The 14,250-nt window shown below is 32.7% G+C and overlaps 2 protein-coding genes across 2 annotated transcripts in view; both read right to left on the bottom strand.

Moving 5' to 3' along the window:
• LOC111713752 (thyroid adenoma-associated protein) overlaps window positions 1-8,051 on the bottom strand; it is a 22,906-nt gene extending 14,855 nt beyond the window's left edge. The window contains exons 1-18 of the mRNA XM_023488699.1: window positions 7,925-8,051; window positions 7,491-7,692; window positions 7,057-7,193; window positions 6,559-6,616; window positions 6,161-6,260; window positions 5,874-5,913; window positions 5,434-5,533; window positions 5,010-5,092; window positions 4,407-4,455; window positions 4,118-4,219; window positions 3,871-3,972; window positions 2,944-2,988; window positions 2,604-2,655; window positions 2,249-2,330; window positions 2,010-2,043; window positions 1,265-1,351; window positions 1,014-1,085; window positions 355-427 (exon numbers count right to left, since the gene is read on the bottom strand). Coding sequence (XP_023344467.1) covers window positions 355-427; window positions 1,014-1,085; window positions 1,265-1,351; window positions 2,010-2,043; window positions 2,249-2,330; window positions 2,604-2,655; window positions 2,944-2,988; window positions 3,871-3,972; window positions 4,118-4,219; window positions 4,407-4,455; window positions 5,010-5,092; window positions 5,434-5,533; window positions 5,874-5,913; window positions 6,161-6,260; window positions 6,559-6,614 — 1,077 coding nt within the window. The 5' untranslated portion in view covers window positions 6,615-6,616; window positions 7,057-7,193; window positions 7,491-7,692; window positions 7,925-8,051. The remainder of the gene's footprint in view (window positions 1-354; window positions 428-1,013; window positions 1,086-1,264; window positions 1,352-2,009; window positions 2,044-2,248; window positions 2,331-2,603; window positions 2,656-2,943; window positions 2,989-3,870; window positions 3,973-4,117; window positions 4,220-4,406; window positions 4,456-5,009; window positions 5,093-5,433; window positions 5,534-5,873; window positions 5,914-6,160; window positions 6,261-6,558; window positions 6,617-7,056; window positions 7,194-7,490; window positions 7,693-7,924) is intronic.
• Window positions 8,052-10,654: 2,603 nt separating this feature from the next.
• Window positions 10,655-14,244, bottom strand: LOC111713601 (uncharacterized). Its single transcript, XM_023488498.1, has 5 exons — window positions 14,140-14,244; window positions 13,923-14,026; window positions 13,503-13,599; window positions 11,229-11,298; window positions 10,655-10,814 (listed from the first exon to the last, which is right to left on the bottom strand). Exons 1-5 carry the CDS (start codon window positions 14,228-14,230, stop codon window positions 10,670-10,672), a joined length of 507 nt encoding a protein of 168 aa, XP_023344266.1. The 5' UTR covers window positions 14,231-14,244; the 3' UTR covers window positions 10,655-10,669.
• Window positions 14,245-14,250: the final 6 nt, after the last annotated feature.

Here is a 14,250-nt window from a genome sequence, read left to right as displayed (position 1 = left end):
TACAGATAGAAAGTAGGAGAACTGGAGTTTACAGATAGAAAGTAGGAGAACTGGAGTTTACAGATAGAAAGTAGGAGAACTGTAGTTTACAGATAGAAAGTCGGAGAACTGGAGTTTACAGATAGAAAGTAGGAGAACTGGAGTTTACAGAAAGAAAGTAGGAGAACTAAAGTTTACAGATAGAAAGTGGGAGAACTGGAGTTTGTAAAATTATATTTTTTGAAGAAATAAGAATAAGGAATTTACTGCTTTTTGTTAAATTTATAGATAATGGTTTAGTCGGCCCCTGAACTATATATAAAATCACGGTGGTTTCTGTTTTGTATAAGAAGGGAGAAGGAGTGAATGTTGTACCTCTGTTAGAATCTGAAGAACAGTCCCTCTCCGAGCAAAGTTGGCACCGGGGAACAAATTTCGGAACAGCATTCTGGCAAATCCATTAATAAATTTCAGATCTTGATGCATAACGATGAAAAAAGTTAAAAACTAATATATTCTCCATATATGTAAATATTTGATATTAAAGATTTATTAACATGTTTTCAGCTTTCATTTCTATCCAATGTTTCTGAAAAGCGAATATGGACACTTGTGATTAAATTCGCTTTTTAGAAACATTTGATAGAAATTATTCTCTAATATTATCCATGGCTTAAAAGTAAAACTTTTTAATTGATAGCGACACTTTCCTTTAGAAATATGTTACTTGCTAAACTTTTAGGGTGCTTTGCACGCATCTTCTATTTCAATTGTGAACATTTTCTCTTTGTATTTATTGTAAAACAGAAACAAAAATAATTAGCGGATTTTTTAAAAAAATGTTGTGGATTTTTAAAATTTAAAATGAAAATAAAATTTTGTTGGAGGTAAATTTTTGAAATTTTCTCATCTATAATCCGTCATGTGAGGTCCCATACAAAACTTGGGCCCAATCGCTTGAGCAGTCTTGACGTTTATTGGATACAAACAAACAGAAAGACAAGCAAAGTTTATATAGATTATTATTATTGTTCCTGACAAGATTTGGAACAAAGTGAGAATATGCTTCTACAGTTTTCTCCAATTCTGGATGCTCAGTGACAAGCCTACGTAAAATAATTTAGGCTTAAAAGTTCTGAACAAAAGCACAGACATGACAAAGAAAAATTAAGTTTATATCACTGCAGTACAAAATGCAGAATTTTCACCTAAATTTCAGTTACAGAATATTGAAAAAAGTTAAATCAGAACCTCGAAAATCTCTTGTCTAATGCAGCTGCAATACCTAGGTTGAGTGAGCTTCTTCAGGCAGGCAGCTGCTCCGTCCCTGAGTCTGGTAAGAAGCTTCTTTAGATTTGCCAGTAAGACCTGTCTGAAGCAATAAGTTTTTTAGAGGGTTTCATTTTTATTAGTATTCAAGGGACTGTTGAGGAAAAATAAAAGAGGGAAATATGCTGAAAACTTTTCCCTTCAGGAGTTGATGACCTAGATGAGTTCTAACTGATGTTCTTGTCTCGAATATGGTATATGAATCAAAGTTTTAGACAGATCATTATCAGCAAATACGCAACCAATCTTAAAATCACCATAACCCAGGGGAGCCTAAACCGCTTAGGTACGCTCTTATTATAATTTGAATATATTACTTATGCATGTAAATAGATATAATTGATAACATGACTGATACGTCTGTATCACGTGCCAGATGAATTTGCTGAATATGAACTGTTAAAAACTTTGATTCATATATCATATCTTATATATACAAGTTCTGGTATAACGTTGACACAGTTTTATATCAATTTCTCGAGACAAGAACATCAGATAGAACTCATAAAGGGGAGGGGTCGCGATCAACTTCTGAAGCGTTTAGATCAGCCTTTACCCCCTTTCATTTTTCCTTAACATCCCTTTACCCCCTTTCATTTTCCTTAACATCCCTTTAAGAGGTAACATGTTGAACCAATCTTAACCTTTCAAAAAGATATTGTAATTGTAAGTTTTAAATAAATCTTATAAAAATAAATTACCTGCTAGAAGCTCCAGGTAAGCTTAGATTTCTTTCTGAACAAACAATTTTTTTGTTTTGTTTTCAAACTGCTGCTGCTGATGTGATGTGAAATTTAGACAAAAATAGATCAAAAAATAATAAAATGAGAATTTATTACGTTTCTGTTTACTAATATCTCAAAACAAAATTTTATATACTATAAATCCGGGTATTGCATCAAACTAAAAGTATGAATTATCTCAAAACAAAATTGTATCCCTGTAAATTTGAATATTGTATTGAGCTCAAAGATATGAAATCTCTCAACAGAACTAAGCGATTCAACCAGCAAAGAGAGTGCCTAGAAAGACAGCCAAAATTAATTCAAACAAAAATAATAAATTGTAACGAAACAAAAAGATACAATGATAATAATTCTAATAATCGCGTTTAACTTTAATCCTTAGAATTCAGCCATGAGCTCCAGTCTATTTAAGTTCAAATAAATCAACCCAGTTTTGAGCTGAGTGTAAATTCAGAAGTGCAATTCAAGCCTTTGGTGCTGACAGAAGATGAATAATGAAAGTGTCACCTATCTCTTAAACTTAAATCTATTGTTACGGCTCATCTTTACCTGGAGTCGTTCCTCTTCATCAGAGCTTTCAAGGCTTCGTTCAATCAACTTCCTATTGACAAAAAAATCCTGGGAATTCTGAATCAGAAATCAGAATCCGGTTTCGGAAATCAGATTCTGGAATCCTAAATCAGAATTAGAAATCAGAAATCAGAATCCTGAATCCAATATCAGAATCCGAAATCATAAACCTGAATCAGATATCAGAAATCAAAAATCGGTATCCGGAATTTTCCGAATCAGGATCCAAGTTCTCTTATAGCCAGTATTATTTTGAATGTTAGAATTTTCTCTCTTTTATCCATTTCTAAAGGTTTATCAAATGTGTTGATACATTTACCTGTGTTCTAAATAGTTCCATGGATTTCCCAACTGACGGCCAAGCCTTTAGGAATATAACAATATACATTACACATACATTATAGCTATTTCAAAATGTATAAAAATCAAATATTCAATGAATCTTGGATAAAAAACATTTAAAATATAGAAAACTAATTGATTTGAAAGTAATGAGACTTTACATTTGCTTTTCATAATTATTTTTAAATGATTTCGCGTTAAAAAACATAACAAAAAAAACATGCTATAACTCGTTCAGTATATTTGAATTTCCCAAGCTTTAACGCAAAAACTTATCAAATAGTCTTAGAGTCGAGTATTTCAGCAAAATCCAATTTGATGTTTTAAAAATGTTTTAAAGGTTTGTATCAGTGCTTAGAATCCATTTCATTTTGATTGGGATCCGGATCCAGTACTAATTTACTGCTTTTTATCAAAAGGAGAATTTTCAAATAATTTTCTTCTTTTTTTCGCTTATTTCTCATGCTTAAACTGTATGAAACACTAGCTTGGGAACCCAGCGCTACCCAGGTTACTAAAATTTACTCCCGCCATTTACCGTTTAAAGCCGAACCGTTAGGTCTCCCAAGTACACAAATCAAATTTTGAGGCAAAACAAACAAACAGACAGACAGACACCCAAACAAAGATTACAACTTTTTATGTATATAAAAGATTCAAAGTCTAAGGAAATACTTAATAAGCTCTCTTTTTAGATATGTGTTTTAATAAGCTCTCTTTTTAGATATGTTTTAAGAGCAAAAACTGTGTGCGTTTTTTAACAGTTTTTGGTTGATATTTTGCGGATCTCGGATCCGTTCCTTGGTTTGTATGTATAAACATTGTACATATATATTGTATGCATGTACATTGTGCATATATATATTGTATGTATGTACATTGTGCATATATATATATCCTATCCCTGAGACAGTATAATCCTAGTTTCCCCTGCAATCCCTCCTCCTCCTTGAATATCAGCCGAACCAGACCAGTATTCTGCTTTCCGCATTTATTTAACAAATTTCTAAATAAACAAATGTTATTTAAAGCATTGATCCCCCCCCCCAAAAAAACACATTTAAAATTACAGGATAAACAAAAAAAGAATTATGTTTATTTTTATTATAGATCATTAAAAAAGTTCCACATGGTTGAAGCGACCACTGTACCGTGAGAGTTGCGAGGCACCGAGGTTGTCCGAGGTCTGTAGCTGAGCTAGAAGAGGACGTACTGTCCCTTTAAACCAGTTTTCTACTCCAGCCTCGTCCGTCCTAACCAGTACCCAGGCATCAAAACGATCAGATTTTATGTAATAGAAATAACTTAAATTAACTGGATCTATAAATTATGATTATACTTGAAATATTAATTTTGAACAATTTTGTCGTTTCTCTTTAGAAATTTCATATCTAGAGAAACGCGTATATTTATTTCAGTTTTTAATTTTTAAAACCCTGCCTGTAATCAGCTTTTATAATGTTCTCATACAGGTCAGTGATTGGTCCAACTAAACAATAAAAACCAAATCAAATTAGACCTGAAGTTAATATACCTTTCTGAACAAACAATTTTTTTGTTTTGTTTTCAAACTGCTGCTGCTGATGTGANGTGAATATACTAAATTAAACATAAAAAGGTATGTTCAGGATTTCTCAAACGAGGGGAAGAAAACCAGTAACAAGATGGCTCCAACGATAATGAGGAACATGAGAATCGGACGAGAAATTGCTGTGGCTGGCCTTCATCCCCTCATCATACTCTACTACAAACATGCAAACACGTCTCATTCTAAGATTGGTTTTACTTAGTAGCAAACATATGAAAAGGTTTTATTTCAAGATTGGTCAAACTAAACAACTATAAACAGGATAGTCTCAATTAAACTTACAATATACTTTACAGGGTATCCGACATCATATTGGATCGTGCAATGGTGCATAGCTTTAGATTGGAAATTTGGAGACAAGAAAAGAAAATCAATTTATCAAAAGATTATACACTGTATGTTCCTTAACATCCCTTTACCCCCTTTCATTTTCCNCAAGAAAAAAGGGAAAATACCTAGCGCGTATTCTTCAACTAGTTCAAGTATCTCCTCTCTAAACCTAGGGTTTATCTCTAGTATTTTATCCAGGCTTCCAGACCTAAATTCAATTAAAATTTTAAAGAAAATTTAATCCTTTTTAGCAAATAATCAATAAAACTAAATCAGAAAACTACTCTAAATACCTAATAAGACATGAGAGAACTACTCTAGTTACCTCATAGGACAGACGAGAACTACTCTAAATACCTAATAAGACAGGAGAGAACTATTCTAGTTACCTCATAAGACAGACGAGAACTACTCTAGATACCCAATAAGACAGGAGATAACTACTCTAGGTACCTTATAGTGCAGGGAAAAATTACTCAGTTACCTGATAAGACAGAGAGAAAATCAATTATGTTACCTGATAAAACATGAAAGAACTACTCTAGATACCTGATAAGACATGACAGACTGGAGAATCTAGCTTTCTTATGAGCTGGAAGAGAGAGGGTTTGCTTCAAGAACAAATTAAGCATTGCTTCTCCAGGTCCTCCTATCATCAGAGAAAACTTTATTCATGGTTTAAAAAATAGCCTGAGCTGGGAACTTTTTAAAGTAGATAGAATAAACCTAAACAACTTTAAGTTTCCACTCCAAAGGCGAACGAAAACTTTTAAAAGGATTTAACTTTACATATGTAATATGAAAAGGTTGCAGAAATGACGAGAGAAAGGCTTTGTGTTAAGAACTACGCGGGGAGAGAATAATTCAACTTTTTAGAAACGATCTAAATTTGTTTCATTCAATCAAAGTTGCATCATTGAAGGCTTTGGTAATTCTTTTAGATTTATTATCTTACTTTATTATGAATTTCATTTGTTAGGTTTCCCTGCCTAATAGTTTACAAGCACAGATGATATTGTTTAAGAACTCCTAAAAAATACAAAATTATAATTTAAAGCAGCTGAAATAAAATGTAATGGTCATACAATTTAGTATTTAGAATTCAATTTATCATATTATTATCACTATAAAAAATTTACCCACATGTACCCTGACCTTCTGACAATAATGCATTGAACTCATGGTCAATGAAAGAGCAAAGTAAACAATTAAATCATGATATCTTAAGAGTTCTAAGTTAGCCTCATTCTTATCCAATATCTATGTAGACCTGTACCTTAGTATTATGTCGAACGGAGTCTATAGAGTGCTCAAGGTGTGACCAAGAGAACTCTAGGGTTGCTTCTAACCCCTGAAAATCCTTCACCAATTCCATTCTAAATATTTGAATATATGAAGTCAGAAGAATATACTGCCGAACCATCTCATCTGTCTCTCCCTTAAGACGACTCTGCAAGCAATTCCAATAAATCCAGTGGAGTGTGTGAGGTATGTGTATTTAATCATCGAATTATATTTATTTAGAAACGTATTTAAAATTGGTAAATTATTAGTTTCACTTTGGCAGAATTTCAACTTCAATAGTAATAAAAGAGGTAGATTGCTGATAAAGTGGGAACTAAAAATAATGCTTTAAAAATATCTATTTTTGATAAATATCCCTTCATTATATACCTGCATGCCTGTAGAAAATTAGCTGACCAATTTAGCAGACCTCTGCTGTATCCCATTACTGAAATATGTTGGCAATAAGTACTTAAGCAATGCTTCTTTAAGAGGATACTTTTTTCTAAATTATTCGAGTTTTCTTTTCAATTTGATTATGATCCGTTTAATTTAACAAAATTAAAATTTGTTCAGGGTGTCAAGTATGGTTACTAGCGAATCTTAAAATCTCATTCGGAGAATGACTCTGAATCCGGATACATTTTCTCAGGGATCTGGATTCGCATTTAAAAGAAAGGATCCTGGGGACTAGGAAAGCAAAGACTGAAGCTGTACTAATTCACAGCGAAACCATTGATAGATCTGATGAGAGATATGTTTTTTTCAATTGCAGTTTCTCTATAAAATGACTGGCGGATTTTTAAAGAAGAAAAAAGAAAGTAAGTGTCAGAATTTATCTCTTTTCGTAAGAGAAAAATAACAATAATTTCCTTTAGAAACTTTTACCTAGGCTGGTGGTCTGAACTGTAGACGAGATTTCAAGATATATTCTAAGAAGAAGATTAAATAAACATTCCCTGTTCTGGTCTTCGGCCAACAAACTCGGCTTCGCACAAGCAAGAACTCCGTGAGCTAAACTTAACCTGAAGAAAACAATTTAGGAGGATATATCTCTGTTACCCCTTCAATTCTTCCATTTTCCTTTTTTCAATATAATTTATTTTGTAAGGAAATGATCGCAGAGCAAAAATCAATAATTCTAATATTTCCTTAACCTTTTTTCAATTTTATAGACAATTACAGAATAAATCCAAATATTACCTAACTTCTGGGGGAAAAAATGATTTTCAAAAGGGGGGAAGGGGATGATTTTTCAAGAAAAAAATACCCCTGTGGAATCGAAAAATAGAAAACAGCAATCAGCACGGACTAGAATATACCTAGAGCCAGCGAAACAGTCTACGTCCTCCTTCCCCTTCTCCTTCTCCAGGAGAACTCTGATCTCCTGTGAGGAGAGGGAGGAGACGAGGATGATCCCGGCATTGCTCCGGATATCCAGAGGTAGTGACGGGTGCTCAATAACCCTCTCGGAGAACTCCGTCAAGCCAGACCTTACCTCTTTCGATACTCCGCTCAAACGATCTAATATAAATATCAATGGTGAATATCAAGTTAAGTTAAGAATTTAAATTAAATAATTGAATCTTCTACGCCACTTAGTTTTCTGCAACAGTAAAAACTGCGGGGCAAAAGATATTTCTTTAGATAAAGATTTTATGTCAGAAAAGACCTGTAGTTAATTGGACAATGCAAATGACATTTCAAGCCATTATTTTCTAAAAATCCACATAATTGGTCCAAATTTGAAAGTTACCTTTACAAACAGCAACAAGGAGTCTGAAAACCTCAACAACCTGGTCAGTGAGCTCAACCTTCTCTACAGGTGACACATCCTCTTCACAAATACCCTCCACCTAGTTAAATCAAGGTTAATTTTTTTTTGCAATTTCCATATTGTCTAGTCTACATCATATGTGTGTCCTTAAGGAATTGGAATCTGTGAGTTAAAACGAAATTAGTATCAAGAGAATATTTAGCTGTCTAAATAATAATAATTTTTTTACATGCTGTTATTCATGCAGCACAATTTCAGAAGCGCGCTGTTCATTGATTTCTGACCTCAATGGTGAATCTTTGTATCATATCAGCACATTCAATACACAATAAACGTTTTTGGTCAAAATTTTATTTTCAGGTTTAAATTGTTCTAAAACATTGCCAGCTCCATCTGCAGAGAAATCAAAATTGATGAGGCTTCCCATACGGCAAGTAATTTTTATTCAAAAGCCTTGTGATAATTTAATTTAATCTTTAAAAATTATGTCATTAAAATTCCCAAAATATGTAACAATTTGATGAACAAAATCTTTCAATGTATTGTAAGATCTACGGATCTTTTCTTAAATCTTGATGTTCAGGTTGAATCCAGAAATCGTGATCTAAAGAAGCACATGAAGATCTTCTCATCTAACGCTACACTTGTTCCTACTATTATATACATGAACATTTATTCAAAATTATATATAAGATTTTATCTGAGAATTTAACTAAAGTTTTACGTTAAATGTATTTTTCTGGCCTAAAGTTTTATATCTTCAAGCTTAACAAGCTTTTTTATAACGTCTAAGTTTATAATCTAAAGAGCCTATATTAAAAAATTATATTTATGTCCTGACTATTACTTTTTTATTTTTCCAATGTTACAATGGTATAATGTTAAAAACCCTTATATAAGTAAAAATTGGTTCTTTATTTGTAAATGATGCATGTGGTGTGATTGTTTCTATAGTTAGTTTGTTAGTTTACTAAGATTTAGCATGTCGATTATGCCCCGAGTTTTTTTAGATGGAGAAGAGGTAGAGAAAACTAGTGGGTTGTCTACTGAACAGAAGCGTGAAATCATTTACAGAAGAAATCATTTGCTGGATATAAGATCCTAAATCTTCCAAAAAGAGGAGAGAGGAGGTTATCTAGCAAGAACCAGTTCAAGAAATGAAATGATGAAGATCTTTGTCTTTCATGAATCAAGATTTATTGGTTTATTTTCAATGCTATGGAGTGCTAGGACCCCACATAAAGTTTGTGACACTAACATTTCAATGACTTGTTTTCATAAACTAACAGTCAATGTTTCTGATTACCATTCAAGCTATGCGAGATATGGTGACTGCTGAGGTACTTCAAAACCAGTTTAAGCTGTAGGGTGGGGAGCAAATCGACCCCCATAACCTCTTAATTTTGTCTATTTGTCTAAATATTGCAAATGAATGTGGAATTTCGGAAAAGCTCTTTTTGTACAGTATCCATTTATAAACTGAAAAAGCAGTTGATTGAAATTGTGAAAAACATGACGACCTTTCCATTTTAGAAAAGCTCTGACCGTTCTATTACAAATATGCAGAGATTTTCAAAATCTTACAAAACTTGATTTGCAATAAAGAAAAAACTAAAAAATTGTTTAAATAAAGTAGGCAGTCGGACAGTATGCTTTGAGACTCAGACAGTTTGATGAACATCCCTAATATAAGGCTTAAAGCATTGTCCATAACTTTTTTAAGGTTAGGTCAGAAATCTCTGAATCATTCTTAATGAGATATGTTAATTAAACACAGGGGGAGCAAGAGGGGGGGAGGGTTCCCCCTCCAGATCTAGGTCAAGATTTGAATGGAAATTTCTGAATTAAGTATATCAATACTTCTAAAAATAAAAAGGTAAGTGAGCATGAAAAGGTAAGTTTACATGTTTTAATATAAAAAAAGGCAAGTAAGCATGATCTTATAAAGTATAAAAAGGTAAGTTTGCATGTACTAATATAAAAGAAAAGGTGAGTGTGCATGTTGTTCGTACAAAATATTTAAGTTAATATCAATATTGATCTATGTTGAAAAGATTAATATAAGGAGCGTGTAAGATTGATTATTCTTCAACTAGTGTAATAATTTCCATTCTTTAATGCTCGTAACGTGTAAGAATATACATTCTTTCACGCTCTGACCGTGTAATAATTTCCAATCTTACACAGTCTGAGGTTTGAAGAATGAAAATTCTACACCTACTGTCTTAAGAATAAGCATTCTTAAACGCTAGGAAGCGAAAAATATTAAAAATTTTCCTCCTGAAACGTGTAATAATGGGAATTCTTACACGATAGGTTTATTACTATGGAACCGAACAGATATAATAGACCTTATCCTTGATGACTTTATCATTTTAAGAGTGAAGAAAGGGCAATAATTAGAAAATTCTAAAAAAAAACAATAAAACTCATAAAGCCCAATTATAGGTGGTTTTTTTTTTCTGGGTGGTTTTTTTTTTTTTGGGGGGGGGTGTTTTTATGGTTTGGGTTTTTTAAGCCAACCCTGCTAATCATTATTGGATTAATGATAAATAATTAATGGATTAATTAATGATAAATCATTAGTGGATTAATTAATAATAAATCATTAATGGATTAATTAATGATAAATCATTATTGGATTAATTAATGATAAATCATTAATGGAATAATGATAAAACATTAATGGATTAAGGATAAATCATTAATGGATTAATTATTTATTTATTGTCCATGTTGTTCCTCGCAGTTTTCTTCTTCCCTAAAACAAGAATATGTTTCGAATCTAAACCTGAAATTTTCCAGGCATTTGGCAATACTCTTCACACTCAGCAACCTTTCAGAATCATCTTCTACCAAACAATCCTGTCTAAACAGATAAACCATTAATTCATTAAGATAAATTTTTCTTCGCCTTAAAATACTATCTATATTTGCATCAGGTAGAAAAGTTTTCTAATTCAATTTTTAAAGCGAAAACCACTGATATCTCCAGCAGTACAAATTAGGCAATGGTTATGAAGTGTAAAATTAAGATTCTATGATGGCATGCCTTAACCCTATTCCTGCTGGGGGGGGACAGGGATAGGGTTAATTAAAAGTTCTTTAAAATCAATCACTGTTTTAAAATCATAATTAAATTAACTTTAATAAAAAAACAATTTTGGTTGGACAAACTTTTAATTGAATATTGCAGTCGAGCGCTTGCAGAAGGGTTAAGAGTACAATTTACTGATTATTCAATATTTTTCAATCATTTTCTTATGACAAAAAAGTGTTTTACCTAATTCTTAATGTGAGCTGTTCTACGACTAAGTTCTCCAGTTCTACATCCTTCACATTGTTTAAACAACCTGCACTTACTAGTATCAGAGATATATACGGGGCCATGCAAATGTTTTTGTAATTTTTTGTCTTTTACTTTTTTAATAAAAAAAATAATGATAAATAATATAGAAAAGGATTAGAATAAAGAACCAAGTAAAACAAGATTGGCGCCTTTCAGACAAATTTCTTAATAAAAAATTTTAATCATTAGATTTTGACCCTTTAAATATTTATCCAGCTCAACCTTTAACTATCTTTCCAGCTCAACCTTTAACTATCTTTCCAGCTGACTCTTTAACTATTTATCCAACTGACCCTTTAACTATTTATCCAGCTGGCCCTTTAAATATTTATCCAGCTCAACCTTTAACTTTTTATCCAACTGACCCTTTAACTATTTATCCAGCTCAACCTTTAACTATTTATCCAGCTCAACCTTTAACTATTTATCCAGCTCAACCTTTAACTATTTATCCAGCTAACCCTTTAACTATTTATCCAGCTCAACCTTTAACTATCTTTCCAGCTGACTCTTTAACTATTTATCCAACTGACCCTTTAACTATTTATCCAGTTGGCACTTTAACTATTTATCCAGCTCAACCTTTAACTATTTATCCAGCTCAACCTTTAACTATCTTTCCAGCTGACTCTTTAACTATTTATCCAACTGACCCTTTAACTATTTATCCAGCTGGCCCTTCAAATATTTATCCAGCTCAACCTTTAACTTTTTATCCAACTGACCCTTTAACTATTTATCCAGCTCAACCTTTCACTATTTATCCAGCTCAACCTATAACTATTTATCCAGCTAACCCTTTAACTATTTATCCAGCTCAACCTTTAACTATCTTTCCAGCTGACTCTTTAACTATTTATCCAACTAACCCTTTAACTATTTATCCAGCTGGCACTTTAACTATTTATCCAGCTCAACCTTTAACTATTTATCCAGCTCAACCTTTAACTATCTTTCCAGCTGACTCTTTAACTATTTATCCAGCTGGCACTTAAACTATTTATCCAGCTGGCCCTTTAAATGTTTATCCAGCTCAACCTTTAACTTTTTATCCAGCTGACCCTTTTTACTATGTATCCAGCTGACCATTTAACAATTTATCCAGCTTAACCCTTTAACTATTTATCCAGCTGGCCCTTTAAATATTTATCCAGCTCAACCTTTAATTATTTATCCAGCTCAACCTTTAATTATTTATCCAGCAGCTCAACCTTTAACTATTTATCCAGCTCAACCTATAACTATTTATCCAGCTAACCCTTTAACTATTCATCCAACTGACCCTTTAACTATTTATCCCGCTAACCCGTAAACTATTTATCCAGCTCAACCTTCAACTTTTTATCAAGCTGACCCTTTATATATTTATCCAGCTCAACATTTAATATTTATTCAACTGACCCTTTAACTATTTATCCAGCTGACCCTTTAACTTTTTATCCAGCTCAACCTTTAACTTTTTATCCAGCTCAACCTTCAACTTTTTATCCAACTGGCATTTAAACTATTTATCCAGCTGACCTTTTAACTATTTATCCAGCTCAACCTTTAATTATTTAGCCAGCTGACTCTTCATTTATTTATCCAACTGACCCTTAAACTATTTATCCAGCTGGCCCTGTAAATGTTTATCCAGCTCAACCTTTAACTTTTTATCCAGCTGACCCTTTTTACTATGTATCCAGCTGACCATTTAACAATTTATCCAGCTTAACCATTATCCAGCTCAACCTTTAACTATTTATCCAGCTGACCAACTATTTATCCAGCTGACCCTTTAACTATTCATCCAACTGACCCTTTAACTATTTATCCCGCTAACCCGTAAACTATTTATCCAGCTCAACCTTCAACTTTTTATCAAGCTGACCCTTTAACTATTTATCCCGCTAACCCGTAAACTATTTATCCAGCTCAACCTTCAACTTTTTATCAAGCTGACCCTTTAACTATTTATCCCGCTAACCCGTACACTATTTATCCAGCTCAGCCTTCAACTTTTTATCAAGCTGACCCTTTTATATATTTATCCAGCTCAACCTTTAACTATTTATTCAACTGACCCTTTAACTATTTATCCAGCTGAACCTTTAACTTTCTATCCAGCTCAACCTTTAACTATTTATCCAGCTCAACCTTTAACTTTTTATCCATCTGGCATTTAAACTATTTATCCAGCTGACCCTTTATTTATCCAGCTGACCCTACCTGTGATTGCACGCCTGAGAGGACTGGTGTGAGCAGTGTTGAGCATCCATTGAACAAGAACTATTGATAGAATTTGATAATTCTCAACCAATGGCTCCTAAAACAAAATAGAAAAATTCCACGAAAGGTAGATTTTTTTTTAGAGAAAATACAGTAAAGAATAGTGCTTTTTTAGAAGGATAACTTAGGTTACCGCAATCATCTCACCCGGTGATTTACACCTTAAATTGTTAAAACCAAATATAGGAAGATTGACAAGGCGACCTTAGGCGTAATTGATATTCGTATCGTAGGAAGAAGTCCGCAGTGCTGATGAGTGGGATTATTTTAATCAAAAAACAAAAACAATTTTTTTAAGCACTCATATTTATCTGAAATTTTTCTGCAGATCAGGAAATTGTAATTAAAACTACATCTTACCTTAAACAGAGATTTAATTTCATTTATTTGTTGGCTGAGGGATTGAGCAGACAGTATAGGAAGGAAAAGATCTAAACTGGTCCTGCTTATCTGAGAAATATCCTCTAAAACATTGAATATTAAGTCTTATTTGTAACATAAATATATAAAACTTTTCATAATGAAGTTGACATTTGTTTCCAGAAGCACCCCCTTTATCCCCTCATCTTTTCCGTACCTGCATCAGGGAGTAGCGGTTCAGGTTTTCTGTCTCCACCTCCTTTATTCTCCTTGGAGTTAGCAGCACGGCGTAGATTCATAGTAACCATGCTTATTGCTTACTCAAACA

The sequence above is a fragment of the Eurytemora carolleeae genome, unplaced genomic scaffold, assembly GCF_000591075.1.
Source record: "Eurytemora carolleeae unplaced genomic scaffold, Eaff_2.0 scaffold29, whole genome shotgun sequence".
Classification (NCBI taxonomy): domain Eukaryota; kingdom Metazoa; phylum Arthropoda; class Copepoda; order Calanoida; family Temoridae; genus Eurytemora; species Eurytemora carolleeae.
The sequence above is the reverse complement of the archived record's forward strand: the minus strand, read 5'-3'. Positions and strand labels throughout refer to the sequence as shown.